This window comes from Candida pseudojiufengensis (genome assembly GCF_024610245.1).
Source record: "Candida pseudojiufengensis strain CBS 10847 chromosome Unknown scaffold15, whole genome shotgun sequence".
NCBI lineage: Eukaryota > Fungi > Ascomycota > Pichiomycetes > Serinales > Debaryomycetaceae > Lodderomyces > Lodderomyces pseudojiufengensis.
The window spans coordinates 199754-225291 of NW_026261535.1; the positions used below are offsets into that span (position 1 = coordinate 199754).

At 27.7% G+C, this 25538-nt stretch overlaps 9 protein-coding genes across 9 annotated transcripts; 6 read left to right on the forward strand and 3 right to left on the reverse strand. All coding sequences in view use genetic code 12, as the record gives it.

Annotated features, from left to right (window-relative positions):
* Window positions 1–187: 187 nt before the first annotated feature.
* TEA1 (Tea1p) lies at window positions 188–2188 on the forward strand (the record flags this gene model as incomplete). Its single annotated transcript, XM_051759158.1, has 1 exon — window positions 188–2188. The coding sequence occupies one exon, from the start codon at window positions 188–190 to the stop codon at window positions 2186–2188; it is 2001 nt and encodes a 666-aa protein (XP_051613064.1).
* Window positions 2189–2256: 68 nt separating this feature from the next.
* On the reverse strand, window positions 2257–3993 carry KGF55_004274 (alpha-keto acid decarboxylase family protein; the record flags this gene model as incomplete). Its single annotated transcript, XM_051759159.1, has 1 exon — window positions 2257–3993. One exon carries the CDS (start codon window positions 3991–3993, stop codon window positions 2257–2259), a length of 1737 nt encoding a protein of 578 aa, XP_051613065.1.
* A 922-nt stretch (window positions 3994–4915) lies between these two features.
* On the forward strand, window positions 4916–6850 carry NOG1 (putative GTPase; the record flags this gene model as incomplete). The annotated part of the gene is made up of 1 exon (XM_051759160.1): window positions 4916–6850. One exon carries the CDS (start codon window positions 4916–4918, stop codon window positions 6848–6850), a length of 1935 nt encoding a protein of 644 aa, XP_051613066.1.
* Window positions 6851–8355: 1505 nt separating this feature from the next.
* On the forward strand, window positions 8356–9765 carry KGF55_004276 (uncharacterized protein; the record flags this gene model as incomplete). Its single annotated transcript, XM_051759161.1, has 1 exon — window positions 8356–9765. One exon carries the CDS (start codon window positions 8356–8358, stop codon window positions 9763–9765), a length of 1410 nt encoding a protein of 469 aa, XP_051613067.1.
* Window positions 9766–10287: 522 nt separating this feature from the next.
* Window positions 10288–11064, reverse strand: KGF55_004277 (uncharacterized protein; the record flags this gene model as incomplete). The annotated part of the gene is made up of 1 exon (XM_051759163.1): window positions 10288–11064. One exon carries the CDS (start codon window positions 11062–11064, stop codon window positions 10288–10290), a length of 777 nt encoding a protein of 258 aa, XP_051613068.1.
* Window positions 11065–11672: 608 nt separating this feature from the next.
* Window positions 11673–13316, forward strand: ELP3 (Elongator subunit; the record flags this gene model as incomplete). The annotated part of the gene is made up of 1 exon (XM_051759164.1): window positions 11673–13316. The coding sequence occupies one exon, from the start codon at window positions 11673–11675 to the stop codon at window positions 13314–13316; it is 1644 nt and encodes a 547-aa protein (XP_051613069.1).
* A 210-nt stretch (window positions 13317–13526) lies between these two features.
* On the reverse strand, window positions 13527–15779 carry PBS2 (mitogen-activated protein kinase kinase; the record flags this gene model as incomplete). Its single annotated transcript, XM_051759165.1, has 1 exon — window positions 13527–15779. One exon carries the CDS (start codon window positions 15777–15779, stop codon window positions 13527–13529), a length of 2253 nt encoding a protein of 750 aa, XP_051613070.1.
* Window positions 15780–18362: 2583 nt separating this feature from the next.
* REV3 (Rev3p) lies at window positions 18363–23372 on the forward strand (the record flags this gene model as incomplete). Its single annotated transcript, XM_051759166.1, has 1 exon — window positions 18363–23372. The coding sequence occupies one exon, from the start codon at window positions 18363–18365 to the stop codon at window positions 23370–23372; it is 5010 nt and encodes a 1669-aa protein (XP_051613071.1).
* Window positions 23373–23488: 116 nt separating this feature from the next.
* ALG8 (dolichyl-P-Glc:Glc1Man(9)GlcNAc(2)-PP-dolichol alpha-1,3-glucosyltransferase) lies at window positions 23489–25144 on the forward strand (the record flags this gene model as incomplete). Its single annotated transcript, XM_051759167.1, has 1 exon — window positions 23489–25144. One exon carries the CDS (start codon window positions 23489–23491, stop codon window positions 25142–25144), a length of 1656 nt encoding a protein of 551 aa, XP_051613072.1.
* Window positions 25145–25538: the final 394 nt, after the last annotated feature.

The following is a 25538-nucleotide window of genomic DNA, read 5'->3' on the forward strand; positions in this document are numbered from 1 at the left end:
GTTTGATTTGAGGAATATTCAAATCGGACAAATATTACAATGTGAAACGAAGTTTAGGTCTTGATTGATGTTTCAAACATTTCTCGTAAATATTATTTCTTTATCTCTTTCGAAAAAACAAAATGTGAAACATTTCATCTAAACACGAATTTGTAAACATTATACTCAAAATATTTCAATCATATTAATGCCAGAATCTAAAAAGAGAAAACTAAGCAAAGAAGTGGAGGACAACAATGGATCAAGTTCACATTTAAAACCCATCAAAAAACTAAGTTGTCAAAGATGTCGAAGTAAAAAAGTGAAATGTGATGGTACACTTCCTTGTGCTGGATGTTTAAAAGCTCAAGTTGAATGTATTCAAACAATTTCGGATATGAGGAAGAAAAGACCAACATTAACTTATGTAAATAAGATAGAAAATCAATTGAAAAATGTTAGGGCATTCATCAATGAGTTGAAACAATTGGATAGTGAAAAACAAACAGAGTTATTAAAAAATACAGATTTGACTAATTTGATTAATGATGATGAAGAGACAGAATCTGGAATTAGCACTTCAGCAATAGCGGATCACAATGATGACGTTGATGAAACTAAAGCAATATACGGTCCTACATCTGTATATGATAATAACATTATAAAAAACAATACAAATTCACTGAAACGTGAAAATGAAATAAATGTAATAAATAAAATGAATAAAGATCCTGAAATTTTAAAATGTATACAATTATTTTTCACGTGGCAATATCCAGATCATAATATGTTTATTTTCAGAGAAGCATTTCTAATAGATTTCTTCAATCCAACTGCTTTAAGTCTATATTGTTCAAAAATTTTAATATTAAGTATATGTGCATTAGGTTCAAGAATGGCCAAAGATTCAATATATAATAAATCAAAAGAATATTATAAAGAAGCTAAAGCATTATTATTACAATCTTTAAGTCAACCATCAATAACATCATTACAAAGTTTTATGCTTTTAGCATTTTTTGATATATGTAATGGACTGAATTCAAGTGGTTGGATGCTACTGGGGAATGCAATGAGAATGGGGTTTGATATTGGATTTCAATTAAATCCTGAAGTTTGGTTTGTAAAATCAAAGGAAAGTTTGGATGAATTGGATGTTGCAATAAGATCAAGAATTTATTGGGGTTGTTATATGGCTGATCATTTTATAAGTTTAGTCTTAGGAAGACCATCAATTTTGAAAATGTCAGATGCATCAATTCCAGAAACTAAAGACTTACCTGATTTAGAATGGATTGATGGTTTCACTTATAATGGGTATGAAAAGAAGAATGGTAAAATAACTAATGAGTCAAATAAATCTTATATTGGTGATCCGTTAAATCAAATAATTAATTTAATTAATATATCGGACAACATATTGAATGACATTTTCACTAAAACTGACGTGGATGATAAATCAAATGAAGAAATCAATCTTGAATCAAGATTAGATAAATTGTATGAATATAATTCCCAAATAATGAATTGGAAACAAAATTTACCTGATGATTTGAAATGGGATAAAAATACATTGTCGAGAAATGCAGAAAATCCCACTTATTCAGGTATACGATATTACTATTATATTTTACTACTTTGTTTAAACCGTCCCTTTGTCGGGCTCGAAGCAGATGCAAATAATGTTCTTTCATCATTATCAATATGTTTAAATGTGATTGAAGATTTATATGAATCTATACGGAAATTCGAATCAGAGCATGGTTATAGAAGAGCATCAATATTTATTGTTTATTCATCCATTTTATCAATCTCAATTATTCTTTTAACTAATTCAACTTTTTCTCAAGTCAATGAACATAAGGAAAGGCTTCATTTTTTTATGAGTGTTTTATTGGGTTGTTCAAAAACATGGAAACTAGCTGATAAATCGTATAATTTAATCAAGGATAAATTAAAACAAAATTATGTTGGGGATACAAATGGTAATACTATAAAGACAGAACCTGTATTACAAATTAACAAACTTGCTACAACAAGTTATCAAGCTTCTCCTGTTTCTAGTGTTGATTCACAAAATTTCACAAATGTTTTATTGGATGATAATATTGATTTCCTTGGTGGTCCACCAGTTTTGATGACATCAGACCTATTTAATGAGGATTGGGAAGCATTATTCCCTGATTACATTTTTCATAGTAAAAATTAAATTAGAATTAATTAATATGTCTTATTACAATCGTCCTAAATATCTATAAACTATATTCCTTCAATGCTTTATTTATCATTAACTTTTGATGACATTTCAGCTTGTTTAATTAAATTTTCTGGAGCATCTAAAGTATCCAATTTGATTTCAACTAATCTTATTTTATCATTTTTATTAAATTCTTCATCTTTAAATAATTTTGAAATTTCACCAACTTTTCCAACTTTATATGTATTAAAATCTGGTGCTTTAAAAGTTTTTAATAAATCTGTATATTCCCATTCTTGAATATCATTATATTGAGCAGTTTTACCATGAATAAATCTTTCAATTGTAAAACCATTATTATTTAAAACAAATATATAAAGATTATTATTATTTCTTGCCATTGTTGAAATTTCCTGTACTGTTAATTGTAATGAACCGTCACCAACAAATAAGATTACTCTTCTTTTTGGGTCAATTTCTTGAATAGCTGTGGCAGCACCTTGAGCACTAGGTAAAGAATAACCAATTGAACCCCAAAGTACTTGAGAAATACCAATTACATTTTTAGGAAATTTAGTTTGAATTATACCAAAATTTGATGTACCTGTTTCACTTATTACAACATCACCATCTTTTAACCAAGAACTTAAATTAGACCAAAGCCAAGCTTGAGTGATTTTATGATCATCTGCTAATTTAACAGCTGGTAATTGTTCCCAATCATTTGTTTTTGGAGTTGAACTTTCAACAAATTTTTTCAATTCTGGTGATTCAACTAATTTTCCAACTAATTCTTTCATTCTAATTTTTGGATATTGAGCATTTTTAATTTTAGTATAATCTGAATGAAATTCAACAACTTTTGAAGAAGGTAAAGCATATGAAAAAGCACCAGTATTGAAATCAGATAAAACAGCACCCAATGATAAAACTAAATCAGATTCTTCAACCAATTTTTTGGTTTCTGGATATGATAAATCTCCCAAATAAACACCAACAAATTTTGGATCGCTTTCATCAATATCTCTTGAACCTTTTGCCATTGGAGTAATAGCAAATTTGAATTTAGTTAATTGAATTAATTTATTAGCTTCATAAGTAGCATTATGTCTTGCACAACACGCATCAACAATAATTACAGGATTTTTAGCTTTTGAAATTAATGATAAAATTTCACCTAAAACTTCAGTTTGTATTTCTTCATTATTTGGTGGTGGAGTTAAATTTAATGGTTTATCTAATAATTTTTTTGGTACTTTAGCATTAAATAAATTAGATGGGAATGCTAAATAAGTTGGTCTTTGATTAATGAAAGCTGATTCTATAACTCTATCAATTTCTTTTGGTGCTTCGTTTGGATCTTTTAATGCAGCAGTTGTAGCACTTATAAATGATGCAATTTTATGGAAAACTGTAAAATCCCCATTACCTAAAGTATGATGTAATAATAATTCATTTGCTTGAGCATCAACTGATGGTGTACCAACAATATGAACTAAACCAACATGTTCGGAATATGAACCTGCAATGGCATTGACTGCTGATAATTCACCTACACCAAATGTTGTGACAACAGCACCAATTGCTGAACCTTCAGGGGTAAGACCATTTCTCACTCTTGAATATCCATCTGTTGCATAACCAGCATTTAATTCATTAACACTTCCAACCCATTTCATACCCTCTACTTCATAAACTTTATCTAATAAAGCTAAATTGAAATCTCCTGGTACTCCGAAAATATTTTTAATATTTATTGGTTTTTGATTTAATCTTTCGAATAAATATCTACCTAATGTAATTGTTTCTTCTGACATTGTTTTTGGTTGGTCAATTGATTGTTGAATTGATTGTAGAATTGATTAAATTCTTGAAAAATTTAAGATTCATAGTAGAAATATTTAGAATGTTAAAGGAATTTTATAATTTTAATCATATATAACTCCGGAGTAAATTGTTCCTAACGCATGTTTTATAAACAATAGACAAGATTGCTATCAATTTAGTTTTGCTAACAAAATTTTAGAATAAAACTAAATAAATAGTTCTAATAGTTACTTCATCCATTCATAACCACTTTTAATCATTTGATTATCCATGATGTCCTGTTCACTAAATTACAGTCCCGTTGCTAGGCGACTCGAAATTGATCTAAAAATAGTTTAGGAAATTTCATTCTCTGATACGAGGTAGACATTCTCATTTTTTTTTTTTATATAATAACTTGTTCAAGCCGCCTAATGCCGTTTCTGAAAAGCATAATTATTTGAAATTCCAGTTGACCCGAATTTACAAAAAAACAAGACTATATCCACTCAAATCACAAAGGCTACACATGTAGTTGATATAATCTTTCCTCGATTTAGAAAAAGTAAAAAAGAGTTTGCTAAAGCCAAAAAAAAAATTGAATGATGTTTTTGCAGATGATTCCGCCCAGGATCGAACTGGGGACGTTATGCGTGTTAAGCATATGCCATAACCAACTAGACCACGGAACCAATTTTTTTTAATTTTTATTGAGCAGGCACCCAGATCTGTTGAGCACGACTAAAAATAAATAAAATTTTTGTTCTCACTCTCGTTTAGATTTGTCACCATTATCAACTTTTTATCTCTTCATAATTTTTTAATTTTTTTTGAACCTCATCTCTAATATTTTTATCATACTACATTTTAAACTTTACAACCAGATTACATACTATACAACCTTAATATACATCACAAATATAATTAGTAAAGATGCAATTATCTTGGAAGGATATACCTCCTGTTCCAACATCAAATGAGATGTTGGATATAATATTAAATAGAACTCAAAGAAAAACACCAACAGTTATAAGACCTGGTTTCAAAATAACTCGTATCAGAGCTTTTTATATGAGAAAAGTTAAATTTACAGCTGAAGGATTTGTTGAAAAATTTAATGATTTATTAAGTGGATTTCCAAATATTAATGATGTTCATCCTTTTCATCGTGATTTAATGGATACATTATATGAAAAAAATCATTATAAAGTTTCATTAGCTGCTGTATCAAAAGCTAAAACATTAATTGAACAAGTTAGTAGAGATTATAATAGATTATTAAAATTTGGTCAATCATTATATCAATGTAAACAATTAAAAAGAGCTGCTTTAGGTCGTATGGCTACTATAACAAAAAAATTAAAAGATCCTTTTATTTATTTAGAACAAGTTAGACAACATTTAGGTAGATTACCATCTATTGATCCAAATACTAGAACTTTATTAATTTGTGGATATCCAAATGTTGGTAAATCATCATTTTTAAGATGTATTACAAAAGCTGATGTTGAAGTTCAACCTTATGCTTTTACAACTAAATCGTTATATGTTGGACATTTTGATTATAAATATCTTAGATTTCAAGCTATAGATACTCCAGGTATATTAGATAGACCAACTGAAGAAATGAATAATATAGAGATGCAAAGTATATATGCTATAGCACATTTAAGATCATGTGTATTATATTTTATGGATTTATCTGAACAATGTGGATTTTCAATTGAAGCACAAGTTAAATTATTTCATTCAATAAAACCATTATTTGCAAATAAATCAGTAATGATTGTAATGAATAAATCAGATATTATAAAAATTGAAGATTTAGATCAAGAAAAACAAGATCTTTTAGATACTTTAAAAGTAGTTCTAGGAGTTGAAATAATGCAAACTTCATGTTATGAAGAAGAAAATGTTATGCAAGTACGTAATCATGCTTGTGAAAAATTATTAACTGCAAGAATTGAACAAAAATTAAAAGGAACAGCAAGAATTAATAATGTATTAAATAAAATTCATGTTGCGAAACCTCAACAAAGAGATGATGTTGAAAGATTACCATATATTCCTGAAGGTATTAAAGATTTAAGTAAATATGATATAAATGATCCAGATAGAAGAAAATTAGCAAAAGATTATGAATTTGAAAATGGTGGAGCTGGTGTTTTCAATATAAATTTAAAAGATAAATATATATTAGATGAAGAAGAATGGAAACAAGATACAATGCCAGAATTTTTAGATGGTAAAAATGTTTATGATTATTTAGATCCAGATATTTCTGCAAAATTACAAGCATTAGAAGAAGAAGAAGAAAGATTAGAACAAGAAGGATTTTATGATTCAGATGAAGAAGAAGATGAAAATATGGATAATGAAGAATTACAAGATATAAGAGATAAAGCTCAATGGATAAGGAATAAACAAAAAACAATGATAATAGAAGGTAGAAATAGAAAATCTTTAAAAAATAAAGCTATAATGCCAAGAGATCAAATCAAAAAATCTTTTGGAGAATTTGAAGAACATATGTATAATATAGGTCATGATACTGATAAATTAAAAATTGGTAAAAAAAGGAAACATGAAGATTCAAGTATATCAGGTGTTGATATATTAAAACAAAATCAAGGTATAAAATCAAGAAAATTAGCTAAAAAGAAACAAGCTGTAAATCAAACAGATAGATTAAATGATGGTGTTAATGATGGTGCATTAAGATCTCAAGCAGAAAGATTAGCTAAAATACAAAGAAGAGAAAGAAATAGAATGGCAAGACAAGGTGAAGGTGATAGACATTCTACTGCTGCTTTACCAAAACATTTATTTAGTGGTAAAAGAGGTATTGGATCAAGTGATCGTCGTTAAAGTATATTGATTCAATAAAAAATTATTAATTTGAAAATTTTATTTTAAAGTGTAGACTTTTTTGAAGATTCTGATTTACGGTAAGCCCCAGCAGCAAAGATGAAATTTTTTCAATCCAAGCATTAGATCTATGTCTATTATTTCCTCTGAGAGTTTTGCTTTGGTTAATTGCAATATAACTCCCTGAGAGTTCAAAGTTACAGCGAAGTTAATGGTATCCCCGAGTTTGAGTCGGAAATGCTCAAATGGTCTTGCAAAATCAAGGATATGCATCTGGATTTGAATTATTAGAAGGCCGTTTTTATTTCAAGATTTTCGACTTTTATCATGCAATGGTTGGGAACGTTAATTTTTCCCCTCCTATTTTTTGGTTTCGTGGGATTCTATTTTAAAAATCAAGACTTCACCAAATTTCAAGAACACTTCGAGTAAGAGCCAGAACTCAAAATGAACTGCAAACTGCTGAAAAGACAAATATAGAAAGTGAATTTAATCGCTTAAGATTTCTCCAGATCTGAACCAATTTTTCAGATCCACAGATCAAGTCAAAAAAATAAAAAAAAAAGAAATCTGAAATCTGAAAAAAATACAACCCCCTAAGTTATCTCCCACAGTTTTTGTATTGCATATTTTGTTACCTAAGGTCTGTCTAATTCGATAACATTGTTGTAACTCTATCTCACAGTAGTAATATAAGCTTTAGCACAACCCTTGAGGGAGTCGGAATTCAAACTTTCTATCGTTTTTTGTAGTTTAATGAGTCAAGATCAACAATCTTTATCTTATCTATTAAAAAGTGACACAAAATACTTCTATTTACGTAATGAAACATTGTTTCTTACGTAATATTATCCACAATTCCTTATCTTTTTTCAATTTCAAATACAATATGTGTACCATAACTCATGAATTAATTAATGAATTACTTAGTTAGTTTAGTTAGTCTATCGTATTATACTTCACATTTTTAACACTTTATACACTAAATTTCATTAGACTTCAGGTAACTATTATTAATGTAATAAATGTAAGTAATATATTTGTTATCTAATACTAAAGTACTTAATTTTTTTCCTCCTTAAGCCTAATTTAATTATCAAAATCTTTATCTAAATCAAACTATATTTCGATATACCTTTTCCAGGACCTAAGTCACTCATTCATAGTTCTTCTATAATTTGAGAAGATATTCAGTGATTTTTGTACCATTTAATTCATATCTGATCAAAGATCTATCAAATTAATCAATAAAAAAGTTTAAAGCTTTTATAAAATTCCATACATTTTTTTCATTTCTAGAATTTTTAAAGATAAAAAGATTAGATTTATTAATTTTATTTTCCTTTTTTCCAAATCAAAGATATTAGAGACCAATATAGATCATAGATAGACCTAATAAGTTATTTAAAAGACATTGTAACTACTACTGAAGGTATTGAACCTTCATCCTTCAATTTGAAACAAATTTCATTATAGTTTTCCCTTATCAGTACAATAAATATAAAATGAGAGCAACGCCATACTATCAAGATAATCAATTCCACAATTTTGATACTTCACCACAACAACAACATCAAACCTCAACCTTGCTTAATTATAGACAACAACTGCAACCTCAACATCAGCATCAAAATTATCAACATCAACAGCAACAACAGCACCATACTCCACAACAACAACCTCGCCATAGTTCATCAAAATCTTTTGATCTTAGTTCATTAAGTGCTGATTTACCTCCAAATACAGGTCCACCAGGTTCAGTTCCAATTACAAATGGTATAAACTCATCAAATAATAAAAATTTAAGTCATGTTCCTTGTAAATTTTTTAAACAAGGAATATGTCAAGCTGGAGATTCTTGTCCTTTTAGTCATAATATTGAAGGTGCATTAGCAGCAGATAAATTACCATGTAAATATTTTTTAAAGGGAAATTGTAAATTTGGTTTAAAATGTGCTTTAGCTCATTATTTACCTGATGGTACAAGAGTTAATCCAAAAAATTTTATTTTTAATCAAAATTTGAATAATGATAATTACACTCATAAACAACAACTGCAACAACAACAATATCAACCTAATCAACCTCATCTACAATCTCTTGAAAGACAACATAGTTATCAACAATCTGTTACTGGTACTTCACCGGATTATTATTCATCGTTAAAAGATGATGAAAATTCAATTATAATATCACCAACTTCAAATTATCAAGCTACAAATTTCAAAGATAAACCTTTAAATCAAGGTCCAATAACTTTAAATTCAATTGCAAATGATAGTCTTGCAAGATCAAGTTCTTTTAAAAGTTTTTCGAATAACAAGGACCTTAATAGTCAAAATTCTTCACCAGTTAATCAAACAAAAACTACAGTAAGTCAATATAAACCAATTAATTATCAAAATAGCAATTATCAACCTTTTGGTTCAAATTCATATTCAAATGCTTTTAATGTCAGCAATGACTTGACAAATTCAAACTCAAGTTCTTTTTCAAATAGTCAAATAAACCAATTAAATCAACCATTTACAAAATTGAATAGATCATATTCAACAAATTTAACAAATCCAAATTCAATTTCACCACCAAATCATCAATTTTTCAAACAACAACAACAAAATTCATTTGTTATTCAATCATCTCAAGATTATATTCCTAGTACAAGACATTCATTTAATTCTTTAAGTCATAGTAACGAATTTTGCTCATTTAGACGATCATTGCAAGAACAGCAAGCTTTCCAACAACAACATCAACAATTATTTAACACTACAGCCGTATTTGATGAAGATGATGAACTTCCAAAAAAATTCGAAGAACAAGATCAAGAAGAGGAAGAAGACGATGATGATGATCATAAAGGAGATTATTTACCTACATCTGTTGCAAATGTTGTATTTGGGTTAGATTTATAAAGTTATCAGACTTTCGGGTGGAAATCAAAATTTATAAAATGATTTTTTTCAAAATTTATAATAGAGTTAAAAAGAAAAGACGTTACAAAGGTTAGTTGGTTGGTTAATTTATAAAGGTTTTATTTATACCGGTTTTGTTTTTTATTCAAAGATTTATTGATGGTTTTAAGGTTCTTTACGTAAGGCAAAAGGGAAGTTGTATTTTTCAACTTATGTTATAGTCATTACTGGATATTGACTATTATTGTTTCAGATTGTGTTTTGTCTGTTATTTCATACTTCGGTTAATTTTTTATTAGAATGTTTCAATTTGTAGTTTTTGGTTATCGTTTATAAATTAAAATATATATTACATTAAAAGCTACTTTAAATTTCTTTAAGATCAATATTAAGGGTCAATTTAAACACCGATTGTAAAAATCAAGTATAGTCCAAATTTTGAACTACAAAATGATACCAAAAATCGAGTTATTGAATCTTTGTACATTGAATCATTTCTATTTACATTCATAACGATCGCCCTCAAACATTTTCAATTTTTTTTAAATTTGGATCTTCTCTATAAATATCTGCAGATTTTAAAACAAATTTTTGCATTTCAGAAGGATTAAAAACATCTAATTCGGGTTTTAAACCTCTTTCAGAATCACTTTCAAATAATTTACCAACCAACAATATTTTGTCGTTGAAAGGGTTCATTGTATAAACTAAGTAGTCATTCACTTTTGTTTCATTTTCTTGTATAATTTCATTGTTTGATTTATTTGTTATTGTTAATTTTTGAGTTGTTTTTAAATTCATTATATATTGGACATAACATCCAATACCATCTTGATCAGGTATTACATTAAACATTGTAATTTTTGGGTTTGAATCAATACTCACTAGCTCCCAATTTATTTTACCATTTAAAATTTTAAAATTTTCTGATCTTTTTGTTAATATTTCAATAAGATGTTTACCACAACATTGATCTAATTTTGAATTTAAAAATTTTGAAATTTCCAATGATTTCTTTTCGGAATTAGTTAAAGCAGTAGATTTTGTACATGATTGAGCAAATATCTTATTTGTCTTTATATAATTTTCAATGCTTTGATCTTTCCATTTATTAAAATTTAAAGGTTGACCAATTTCTCTTTTAAATTTTATAACATTATATGTATTAAATGCAAATACCATTATTCTTCTTAAAATTAATTTTGGCCATTTTAATGGAGAATATTTAATTAGGGATGGTGGAACATATAAATCTGACATAACTCCAATATATGATATTGGAACTTGTGCTATATTCATTTGTTTTTTTTTCTTTTTGGGAGGATCATTTTCTGTGTTTGATGTTGCATATGTACGTATTAGTGTTTTTGATGAGCACGGTTTTATAAAATGGGACTTTAGGTTCGGGAGGATTCTTATTGATGTTCTTAAACCGATCATCTTTTCTACTGATCTTGATCTTGTAAGTGAAAAATTATATCGTTTCTCCTTCGGTAGAACTTTTTTTTTTTTGCAGTAATTTGATTTATACCAAAGAACAAACATGAACTACAAGGACACAGAGCAAAATTATAATAAAACTCTTCAAAATAATACAATCCACGCTTTCATTAATCAAAGTAATAAATCAGTAACAGAGTGTTGGTCTGATTTCTTAGTAGTAGAACATAATATACTGAACAGATTTTGTCGCATGATAGTACGTCGCCAAATCTTATTTTATGTTATTGAATTATTATATTTTTTTTTCTATACAGTAGACACAAGATGACTTATCTTTTTAGGATAATAACTACATTGATCTGATTCACTATACCATCACAATTTACACTCACAACAAACCCTGTCCTTTATTTATTAATATACATCAGCATCCACATTTCTATTTCACTAACAAAAACCTCAAAATGCCTGCACAAACAAAACAAATACCTGAAAAGGAAAGATTTATACAATGTTGTGCAGATATATCATTAGAATTAGTATCATCATTAAAATCATCAAAAGATATAAATTTAAATGGTTTAATTATAAGATATGCTAAAAAATATAAATTAAAAAATCAACCAAGATTAACTGATATAATATCATCAATACCTGATCAACATAAAAAATATTTAATACCTAAATTAAAAGCGAAACCAGTTAGAACTGCTTCTGGAATAGCTGTTGTTGCAGTAATGTGTAAACCTCATAGATGTCCTCATATTGCATATACTGGAAATATATGTGTTTATTGTCCTGGAGGTCCTGATTCAGATTTTGAATATTCAACTCAATCATATACAGGATATGAACCAACATCAATGAGAGCAATAAGAGCAAGATATGATCCTTATGAACAAGCAAGAGGTAGAGTAGATCAATTAAGAAAATTAGGTCATTCAATAGATAAAGTTGAATATATTATAATGGGAGGAACATTTATGTCATTACCAATAGAATATAGAGAAAATTTTATAACTCAATTACATAATGCATTAACTGGATTTAATGGTAAAAATATAGATGAAGCAATTGAATTTTCTCAACAATCTCAGACTAAATGTGTTGGTATAACTATTGAAACAAGACCTGATTATTGTACAGAAACTCATTTAAGTGATATGTTAAAATATGGTTGTACAAGATTAGAAATTGGAGTACAATCAGTATATGAAGATGTTGCAAGAGATACAAATAGAGGTCATACAGTAAAATCAGTATGTGAAACATTTGCAGTTGCCAAGGATGCAGGATATAAAGTTGTAAGTCATATGATGCCTGATTTACCAAATGTTGGAATGGAAAGAGATTTAGAACAATTTAAAGAATATTTTGAAAATCCAGATTTTAGAACTGATGGTTTAAAATTATATCCAACTTTAGTTATTAGAGGTACTGGTCTTTACGAATTATGGAAACAAGGATTATATAAAAGTTATAATGCAAATGCTTTAATTGATTTAATTGCAAGAATATTAGCATTAGTTCCACCATGGACAAGAATTTATAGAGTTCAAAGAGATATTCCAATGCCATTAGTTACTTCTGGTGTTGAAAATGGGAATTTAAGAGAATTAGCATTAGCAAGAATGAAAGATTTTGGTACATCATGTAGAGATGTTAGAACAAGAGAAGTTGGTATACAAGAAGTTCATCATAAAGTTGTACCTGATCAAGTTGAATTAATAAGAAGAGATTATTATGCAAATGGTGGTTGGGAAACTTTTTTAAGTTATGAAGATCCAAAACAAGATATTTTAATTGGTTTGCTAAGATTAAGAAAAGCAAGTAAAAAGTATACTTTTAGAAAAGAATTTACAAAACAACAAACTTCAATAGTTAGAGAATTACATGTTTATGGATCTGTTGTTCCTTTACATTCAAGGGATCCAAGAAAATTTCAACATCAAGGTTTTGGTACTTTATTAATGGAAGAAGCAGCAAGAATTGCAAAAGAAGAACATGGATCTGAAAAAATAAGTGTAATTTCGGGTGTTGGGGTAAGAAATTATTATGCTAAATTAGGTTATGAATTAGATGGACCTTTTATGTCAAAAATGCTTTAATTAAGAGAGAGTAGTAGTAATGAAATTTAATGTCAATAATGGGAAAACGGTGTGTATAATTAAGTATTTAACAATAAATTATTTATTTTCTTATTTATTTAATGTTAAAGTTTAATTACGTCTATAAATATAATACCTAATGCAAATGATGAAAAAAAAGAATCAAAACAAAAATAATTTGAACTGAAGAATTAAAAACTTAATTGTAATTTATCGACTGTTTAAAAAATTTTTATTTAATTTTTGTAATCCTCCTCTATGTAATGCAGGAGCTTTAACTTTATTTTTTAATAATGAATTAACACTTTCATTTTTATTTGCATTTTGTGGTATATCAGCAGCATTAGTATTTGGTTTTTTAGTGGTGCTAGATCCATCTTTTACTTGATTTAATTCTTTAATTCTTTCTTGTACCATTTTATCCAAATGATGTTCTTTACCTCTTGAATTAATTAACCAAGGATTTTGTAATAAAGCAGAATATGAAGGTCTTAAATCTGGATTTTTATTTAAACATGATTTTACAAAAAATTGAGCTTCTTTTGAATAAATTGTTGAATCTAATTTTGGAGGTTCTCCATCAACTATTGCACTTAATTGTGAAAAAATATTATCATAAGTTTCTGCAGGATAAGGATAATGTCCAACAGCTAATTCTAATATAGTTAAACCTAATGACCAAATATCTGATTGAACTGAATATGTTGCATCATCTGGTTTTAAACTTTTTATTCTTTCTGGTGCCATATATGATTGACAACCAATATTTGTTTTAGCTAATGAGGCAACTAAATTTCCTGAAACTCCAAAATCACATAATTTAACTTTACCTTGAGAATTTACTAATATATTTGTTGGTTTAACATCTCTATGAATTATATTATGATTATCTTTTAATTCTTTTAATCCTCTTATAACTGATTCTGTTATATATGCTAATGAAGTTTCATCCTTCACACCTATATTATCACCAAATATTTTATCTAATGAACCACCATCCATATATTCAATACACATATAAACAGCACCTTCAACAAAAAATGCACCATAAAAATCAACTATATATGGAGAATCACATTTATGTAAAATATCTAATTCCATTAAAATTTGAGTAAATTTAGTTTCATCTAATTCTAATCTAACTTCTTTCATTGCCATTAATACTCCAGTTGGTTTATGTAAAACTTTTGAAACTGATCCATAATTACCTCTACCTAATTCATCTAAACATTCAAATTCTTCTAATGATACTCTAAATGATGAACCTGATGAAAAATCTATTCCCTTTGAATGTAATGATGCTTTACCTGCAAAATTTAATTGACCAGATTTTATATCGATATATTTTGAATAATTTGCAAATAAACCTTGTAGCTGTGGTTCAGAATTTGAACTATCTATTGTACTATTATTGTTGCTACTATCAAAACTATGATCAGAATTTATTGAACCAGGTGTTGAATTTTTACTTAAACTATTATTTCTTGAAGGTAAATTACTATTTGAAGAATCAAAATTTAATTTTAAATTTGGTTTTTTCTTTCTTTCTGATAATCTTCTTGATAATTCATTGGGAGTACCTAATTTTGGTTTTATTTGATTTGCATATAATTGATTTGTTGATTGTGGAGTATCTTCTCCTGGTGATTTCAATGCACTTGATTCAAAATTTATTGCTGAGCTTAACGAGCCAGTAGTATTTTGGGGTGGTTGTTGTAATGAAGGTGATGATAATGCAGAAGTTTTTGGTGACGATGATGAATTTAATGGTAATGCATTTGTATTTAATTTCATACCTCGTCTTTGAGATAAAGAAGGTTTCTTTTGAGATATTTGTTGTGGAGATCCTGGACCTTGTTGATTTAATTGGGGGTTGGATCCATTAATTGAAGCAAATCTATTTGACATTGGATATCTATTTGGTAAATTTAATTGTGGTGGAACTATTGATGGATGGGAATTAGGATTACTAAATAAATTCGATGTATTTGTAGAAGAAGTAATTTCCTTTTGACTTATATCCAATTCTTTCCCATTTATTGATTTATGATTATGAATTGTTTCTATTAGAGAATCACTATTGAAAACTCCAGCTTTTAGTTGATTGGAATCAGGCAAAGCTGGTGATAATTTTGAAGTATTATTAGGTTTATATACGTTCAAAGGTTCAGATGCTGGTTTTGAACGTTTTTGTTGAAAAGCCATTAATCTTGCTTGAATATCACTATTTATAGGAGTATGAACAGTTGAGGTATTAGTTGTTGATGCTGATGTTATGGGTGGTGATGCCAAAGGTGGTTGAGCTGTTGTTGTAGATTTATCTGAATTTGTTGAAGATGTTGAGTTATTTCTTGAAGGTTTTGATGATAAAGGAGTTGATTTTGAAAATTCATCAAGATGAAAATTTTCAAATTGAGTTTCAATATCTTTCTTACTTGAATTATTATTATTTGTATGACTCATGTTGATGTATTTTTATATTCTTAAGTATGTAGAATTATGGTATTTGTAGTAAGGTTTGGTATTTGATAAGGAATGGATAGATTGATTTTGAACAAAAAAGAATCTATAAAGTCATATAATATTGATATAGATGTGATAAAATAACTAGATATTATGACTCTATTTAGATTAATAAAATCAGTACGATCTTAATGATGGAATTATTGAAAAAATTACCTTCAAAATTAACGTTTGAATGATTGTATTAAAGGAATAATAATAGTCAATTTCTTATATCTTGATTTCCTTAATTCTTTTTTTTCTTCTTTATTTCTCAAAATATTGTACGCTATCTTCCTTATATAATATAATAGTAAATCCCCTTTTTAAATGTATAAATTAGATCAAATATTTGTATTATGATTAAGTAGAGAGTATCTGTTGGTATTTAATGGAATGAAGATGAGTTATTTTATAACAATTTTGGATAAATAGCTTTATAGAAAACAACAATAGAATATTTACACTTACTTATTAGTAAGAAAATCAAATTCCTTTAAACTAATTAAAAAGATTTAATGAATTATACATTTCTTTAAAGAAAAATACAATACAAACATTTCACAATTACACTTACGAAGTCCTTTCGATAATTTATTATTTCTATGGTCCCATCACCGTTATAGTGTTCAAAATACTGATGTTTGACTAGCTCCATCCAATTGTAATAGATATTCATAGAAAAAGATTTTGAAACAACTCAAAACCGCGCGTTAATCAACTTAAAACCTTAAATTTTGAAGGTTGAAGAAATTCAGAAGTAATTGTAAATAATAGCAGGAGGTCTTAGTAATAAATTACTACTATTATAATCAAAAAAAACAGAACTAAAGGAAATCGGAAGTTACAAAACTTTAAAATAAATTTTAAACATTGAGGCAAATTAATTTTGAACTATTCGATCTGTAAAAATTAAAACCAATATAATCTCTAATCCTACATATTTTGCTATTCTATATACTTGTTGTATGTCATATTTGACAGGTTCCATTGGAGGGGATTCAAAGCAATCCATCTTTCTCTTTGTAAATTTTTATTCAAACAACATCTTAAAAAAAACCGCCTTAGGTGAAATTAGCAAAAAGATGTATGAAACTAACTTAACTTATTGTAGTTAATTCATCACAAAATGAGAAATGTTATTATGACATATCTTGAGATCTCTCACTCGAGATCGAAATCTATAATTGATTATGAAAATGTTCAGATTTCAGGATATAATATTGAAATTCGGATATAAATATAAAAGTCGAAATTTGTTTTTAAAGACGAAATTTTTAGATTAAAACATCTGTTTTGATTAAATTTTCTACCGAAACCAAAATTTGAAATGTACTAGCTATATGATCAGGTCTTTTTTCGTAGACTATTTGTGAATTTAAACATTCTGACTTGAATACAGGGCTATTTTGAACGGTAAATTTTTGTACAATGTCGGTCAATTTCAATAAATCCGTTCAAAATTAGATTTGATTAAATATCGTTATCATCATAAGATTGACAACTGCATAGGTGACTAAATTACTTTTAAAAAACAAACTTGGCCCTTCCCCTTGTTTATAAATATTCTTTCTATTTTAACCTAGAGACTTCGAGAAATGATAATCAGAGCAGTTCCGAATTCCGTTGTAGAAAGATGAAATTTGTCTCGGAATAATTTTGTGTAAATTAACGGGTTTCAGAATTGTTTGATAAATCAAGAAATTATAATTTGGTGGAAAACAATTTATCACCTTGACATCTCAATTCTGAGTATTGGTTTATATGAGCTAATGAATGATTAAGCTTCTAGTTTGGTCTTGCGGGAGATGTGTCAATTCTGACGTATACGTGTCTAAGAACGGTATTTATACAAATTGAAGAAACTACTTTTGTTGATGTCATGGTCTTCTCAAAGTTAGAATAATCCATCTATAGTAAATGATGATGGCCAAATCTTTGACAAGCCTATGTGTTTCAGAATTGGTTTTTTTCCTAATGTAGGTAGGAACAGCTTTTTGATTAGATCTAGAAAAACATTTTTTGCTGAAGGTAGTCCTACCCCCTAAGATGAAAAAATCAACATCAGGATCCATTTACTCTGCTTTTTAAATTCAAGGTAAACAATAACGATCAGTAATCTCTTGGTTCTTTAATTTGAACCTTTGCCAAGATATATTTATCAAGTTCTTCGTAGTTCTATCTAGAAAATTCGGTACCAGTGTGTAATAAACTCATTGATAAAAGTTAAAAAATTTCATTGGTTCGATTGGACTCTGTGTGTTTGTATTTTGCTCATTCTTGCTTTGGATATTCTTATCCGTTTATTCAAATAAATCCCTAATTCACAGAGACGATTTGCTTTGACCTTGAATCTTGTCAGATAGTCTACCAGTCAATTTCAACGTACAAATTTAAAGTTTCATTTATCTCCCACTAACAAAAAACTAAAACACAAAACCAATTTCAAAACAAAATAAAAATTTAAGTTTGCCATTTGACTTTTGAAGTCAATAATTTTACAACCAAACAATAATAACTACATAGGCAACCACTAAATGATTTATGATTACCAAGCAAAGTCATGATTTGAACGATAAAAACACAACGTTTGACGTAAGTTCAATCAACTGGTCAAATCATTCAACTTCATCATCTCAAATCAAATTACAAATTAATGACTATGATACTTATCAATCTTATCCTACCAAATTGGATCAATTATACACAAAAGTTTCTCAAGTTCCAATTATCAGAATTTATGGTTCAATTAATGTTGAACATAAATCACCGGGATTTGAATTATCTCCAAATAAAAGAAGGAAATTAAATAATGAAATTTCTTCAAATAATAATAAATCATCAGTATTTAATGTTGTAATTCATGTTCACAATTTTTATCCTTATTTTTATGTTGATTGTCATGAAACTGATTATAATAAATTACAAAGTCAAGAATTTTTTGATAGCCTTATAACATATTTAGAAAATTTACTTAAACAATCATTTGGGAAAAGACGCGGTAGGAAAGGTACTGAAGAACAGGAATTGGAAACAGACGAAGAAGAAGAAGAAGCAAATGAAGAAGCGAAAAATGATCAAAATAGAAAACCAGATGATCACCAGAAATCAAAAACTTTAAGAAAATACATTGCAAATGTTTCAATATGTAAAGGTGTTTCGATATATGGATTCCAATTAGGTTATAAATTATTTTATAAAATATCATTACTATCTCCCCTTTATAAGAACAGATTAGCAAGAATGTTTCAAGAAAATAAAGTGAGCTTATATAGATTTGATCAAAATGATAATGATGAAAAAAAGAAAAAACCTCCATATTCATATGTTTATGAAGTTCATATTCCATTACTTTTACAATTTTTAACTGATTTTAATTTATTTGGGTGCGGTTGGTTATTTGTTGATACTGATCATATCAATAAAGGACCAAATACACGTGGATTATATTTTAGAACTCCATTATTTACTGACATAAGTCGAGAAGCCTACAATCAATCCCAAATTTATTCACTTACTAAATTTTTACAAAGATATATAACAGCAGATAATGTATTAGTTGATGGAGGTAATTTACAATCATTTACAAGAATAGGTAAAACAATGTTAGAAATGGATATAACAACTAGTGCCATCGTTAATAGATCTTGGTTATCAGCAAGGGAATTACATGATGATTTTACTGAAAGAAATGAATTTAATGAGTATCAAAGAGATTTAAAAATTTTTGGTTATCCAAAACATGGTTATAAACATGAATTAGATGGTAATCCAAAAATATATATATCATCTTTAAAACATATCTATAATGATTTAAAATATCAATGTCATTTAAAAAATTCTAATTTTGATGTTTCTGTTGATGTATTAGAATCAAATACAAGAAATTATTTTGGAACTGGTTCAACTAAATGGTCAAATCAAAAACAATTAGATGAATTATTAGATTATTTAATACAAATGAATGGATCACTGAAAAATATGGGATTTGATATATATTCTGAAAAAATTATAAAAGATAGACATTCTCAAGATGATTATGATTTTGATATATTAGAAGATTTTAAAACTTCTTTTGATACAGTTGATATTGAAAAAAATTTACAATTTCATAATGAAAAAATGAAATTTGTTGATAATTTAGTAATTTGGGGAGATTATAATGATTTATTTAAATTACTGCAACTGATTACAAGTTTATCATCTCCTGAATTAAATGCAATACCGGAAAAATCAATAGAAATTTATGATAATGATTCTGATACAGATACAGAGAAGGGTGAGATTAACTTATTTAGTGAGAATGGAGTGGATATAAACGAAATTGAAGATCAAGAAGATACGGGGAATATAAATTTTGAAGAAGATGAAGATAAAAAAGAAAATGGAAATGAAAATCAGAATGTTTTTAATATTGATGAAGATGATGAGATTGAGGATTATGATTCAGCTGAAGAATTTGATGAAACTTTAATGAGATCAATGACTCAGTTGAAGACTCAAAATAATGTTGAAAAGGCTGTGAAAAAACCAAGTTTTGATATTTTATCACAAATTGAAGATGTTTCGTTTACTCCTACACCAATTCAAAATATTTCTCCACCTTTAATCAATATGAAACCAGGTAAAAACGAATATGAAGTGATTGTACCTGATCAATTGAAAAAGGAAAACTATTCTAAACTGTTTCAAAATTTTGGAATACTAGAAATCAATTATACAGATCCATATTATAGTAAAAAAGATGATATACCATTAAGACCTTTTATTTTTGCAAATCAAAAAATGCATGTACAATTGAAGAACGAAGAGACAATGCCTAAACTTGATATAATTGACCCAAACAATTTGAAAAAACTAGATCCCGTCAACTCTACTAGAACTTGGCAATATCAAATTGATCCACCAAGTAAAGCTAGTATTTCCAATTGGCTTAAAAATGAAGAATCAAAAGTTATTAAAAAAAAATTAAAATATAGATCACAAATAGAACCAGGTATAACTCAATCAAATGATTATAAATTTAGTTATAATTCAGAAAAAGTAGCAAGAAAACCAGATGAATTTAATTATTTATCTGATTTTCATCTTGAAATTCATGTTAGTCCTCCTAATTCAAAACTAGCAGCTGATCCATTAAGAGATCCAATATCATTTATTTTTTATTCATTTGATGATGCAAATGAAATGTTTAATGATTCAAAATTAAAATCTGGAATTTTAGTATTTGGTAAATTTGATTTAAAATTATTAGGAAGTTTAAGTAAATCTTTAAGTCAACATATTGAATATTTTGAACATGAAAAATCAATGATTGAAAGATTAATTGAATTGGTACAGTTTTTCGATCCTGATATATTATCTGGATATGAAGTAAATTCAATGTCTTGGGGTTATATAGTTGAAAGATTTAGAGATGTTTTTGAAATGAATATAATGAGTGATTTAAGTCGAGGATCTCATAGAAGTAATGGTAAATTTGGTGATAGATGGGGATATACACATACTGCAAATATAGAAATTAGTGGAAGACATATTTTAAATGTTTGGAGAATTGTTAAATCTGATTTATCATTAACTAGTTATACTTTAGAAAATGTTTGTTATCATTTATTACATAAATCATTACCTAGATATCTGCTTCATCAAATTTCAAATTGGTTAAATAGTGGTAATTTTCAAGATTTATATGTTGCTTTATCATATTATATTAAAAGAATTGAATTAACTTTAAAGATCATAGTTGTTCAAGAATTAATTACAAGAAATGTTGAACATTCAAGATTAATTGGTATAGAATTTAATTCAAATTATTATCGTGGATCTCAATATAAAGTTGAATCTTTATTATGTAGAATTTCAAAACCTGAAAGTATATTATTAAATTCACCTTCTAAAATTCAAGTTCATGAATTAAGACCAATAGAATGTTTACCATTAGTTATGGAACCAAAAGCAAATTTTTATAAATCACCTTTAATAGTTTTAGATTTTCAATCATTATATCCATCAATTATGATTGCTTATAATTATTGTTATTCAACTTTAATTGGAAAGTTACATAATTATAAACCTAAAAAAAATAATATTGGATATTTAAAAAATTTAGACTTACCACCAGGAATAGTAGAATTATTAAAAAATGATGATGCTATAAACATATCCCCTAATGGATTTGCATTTGTTAAAAGTCATATAAGAAAATCAATCTTAGCTAAAATGTTGGAAGAAATTTTAAATATAAGAATTAAAACTAAATCAGTTATGAAATTATTTAGAGATGATACAGAATTAACTAAATTATATAATTCTAGACAAGTTGCGTTAAAATTAATTGCTAATGTTACTTATGGTTATACTTCAGCAACGTTTAGTGGTAGAATGCCAAATTCAGATATTGCTGATGCAATTGTAGCAAGTGGTAGAGAGATTTTAGAAACATCAATTGAATTAATTGAATCTGGTGGATTTGGAGCTAAAGTTGTATATGGCGATACTGATTCATTGTTTGTTTATTTTCCAGGTAAGTCAAAAGCAGAAGCTTTTTCACTGGGTAGAAAAATTGCTAAACTTGTAACTGATTATTTTCCTGATCCATTACAATTAAAATTTGAAAAAGTTTATCATCCATGTGTTTTATTAGCTAAAAAGAGGTATGTTGGATATTCTTATGAATATGAAAATCAAAAAGTTCCAAAATTTGATGCAAAGGGTATTGAAACAGTTAGAAGAGATGGTGTACCTGCTCAACAGAAAATGACCGAAAAGGCATTAAGAATATTATTTGAAACTAAAGATTTATCAAAAGTTAAAGACTATACATTAAAACAATTTTATAAAATATTTTTTAATAAGATTTCCATAAATGATTTTTGTTTTGCTAAAGCTGTAAAGTATGGTGATTATAAAGATGAAAGATATTTACCACCAGGTGCATTACTTTCAAGTAAAGCTGCAGAAGAAGATCCAAGAAAAGAACCTCAATATAAAGAGAGAGTACCATATTTAGTTATTAGAGATTCAACCAAAATTAGAATTAAAGATCGTGTAATGTTTCCTGAAGATTTTATTAAAACATTAAGTACATCCGAACCTTTGATGTTAGATTATGAATATTATATAACCAGAATGTTAATACCTCCGTTAGAAAGAATTTTCAATTTGTTGGGAGCTGATGTGAAAGGTTGGTATAAAGAAATGCCAAAATTTACAAGAACAAATGTAGTAAGTATATATAATGATTCATGTTTAGTTTGTGGAAACAGATTAGATGGTGGTCAATATGTTTGTCTGAATTGTTCATTTGATAAGGAACAATTAGCAACAAATGTAATGATGAGTTATAAAAAAATTGATGAAAAGACTAAAGAAATTGAAAACCTTTGTAGAAAATGTGTTCAAAATGTTTTTTTACCTGGTGGATCAATGAGTCAATATACAAATAATTGTGTGAATAGAGATTGTTCAGTTTATTTTAATAAGGTGAAAGCACAACAAGAATCAAGACAGTTATTGGATAGGAAAGTCAAAGTATTAGAAGAAATAGATTGGTAAATAATTTGCTTGTAGATAGTCTGGATAGTCAACGCGTCTAATTTTGTACTATTTTTTTTTTCAGTTCTGAATATTCGAGTCTGTAGAACCAAATCTGAAACTACGAAGCAATTGAGATGGTCAAAAATGACTCAACTACGAATTCTTCATCAATTGAGGAACGGAAATACAGTTTGAAAAATATATGGATATGTTCATTGGTATTAAAACTATTGTTAATGGTTGGATATCATTCTACAGATTTTGATGTACATAGAAATTGGTTAGCTATAACTAAAAATTTACCAATATCTCAATGGTATATAGAAAATACTTCACAATGGACATTAGATTATCCTCCATTCTTTGCATATTTTGAATGGATATTATCACAATTTGTACCTAATATTGTTAAAAGAGATGGATGTTTAGATATAGTTGCAAAAGGTCAATATGGATTACCTACCATTTATTTCCAAAGAATTACTGTGATTCTTAGTGAAATTGTGTTGTTCCTTGCATTACAATGGATTATTGATACTTCTTCATCTTATGCAATGAAAAGAAGAATGTATGTTGCAGCTGCAAGTCTTGCATTATCTCCTGGATTATTAATAATTGATCATATTCATTTCCAATATAATGGAATGATGTACGGAATATTATTTCTTTCCTTGAACAGTGCTAGAATGAAAAAATACTTGTTATGTGGATTTTGGTTTGCTGTGTTGTTATGTTTCAAACACATTTACTTGTACTTAGCCCCAGCAGTATTTGTGTTTCTACTAAGAACATATTGTTTGAATTTGAAATGGAGTAAAAAGAAGAACACATTGATCAATCTAGTGAACTTAGTGAAGTGGAAAAACTCAGTAAAGTTAGGGACAGTGGTGATCGCAGTATTCGCTGTTGCATTTTTACCATTCTACAATACCTTACCTCAATTATTCGATAGACTATTTCCATTTAGTCGTGGTTTGACTCATGCTTATTGGGCTCCTAATATGTGGGCGATTTATTCTTTTGTTGATAGAGTGTTGATACAAGTTTATAAAAGAATTCCTGTGACCAGGTTCTTTCTCAAAAGAGTGTTCAAATTTGATTCGACATTATTGCAAAATGATGAATTGCTAAAAACTTCAACCAGAGGAATTGTTGGTGACATTGAATTTTTTATACTACCTCAAATCACTGCAAAATTAACATTTTTGTTAACATTATTTTATCAAATCATGGCATTGATACCATTATTCCTACAACCCACTTACAGAAGATTTATTGGTGCAATAACGTTGTGTGGTTATGCATCTTTTTTGTTTGGATGGCACGTTCATGAAAAAGCAATATTATTGGTCATTTTCCCAATGACTTTAATCGTGTGTCGTGATGTTAAGTTATTACCAGCTTACAATTTATTAGTTGCTTGTGGTTATACTTCACTTTTTCCATTGATATTCACATGTAATGAATGGATGATTAGAGTCGTTTATACATCCTTATGGTACATTATATTCTATTTCAATTTTAAAAAAGTGACAAGAATACCGAAAATGAAAAATACCGGTGTAATAGTTGATAGAGTAGTCAATGGATATATTTTGATTTTCATTTTGGTAATTACCATAACAGCTATAATAGATTTACTCAAAAACAAATATCAAGTATTAAAAAGATTTGAATTTTTAAACTTAATGATATATAGTGTATATAGTGGGGTAGGAGTTATAAGTAGTTGGAATGGGTATTCGTGGCTTTACTTTGTTGATGATACAATCTGGAATGATAGTATATAGTAATGGAATAGGACTTGTAAAAATAGACACATATTAATCTCAATTCACAATTCATCACTGAAAATTTTGATTAAATATCCACTAACACTTTGCTTTTTTATAGTAAGACTAACTGGGATTTGATTCATTGTTAGCGGCAGTATACTTCATTTCGTTGTGCGATTGAAAGATTTGGTAAATGAAGAACCTGGTATATGTCTAAGAATGTAAACCGTTTCAGATCTTCAGGAACTCGGTTTTTTGGCTCCTTTTTTACGTCTATTACTCTAACAATATCATTTTTCTAAGCTATCTAAATTCTGTAGATTGGTTCCGTGGTCTAGTTGGTTATGGCATATGCTTAACACGCATAACGTCCCCAGTTCGATCCTGGGCGGAATCAGTTCGTAGTCAC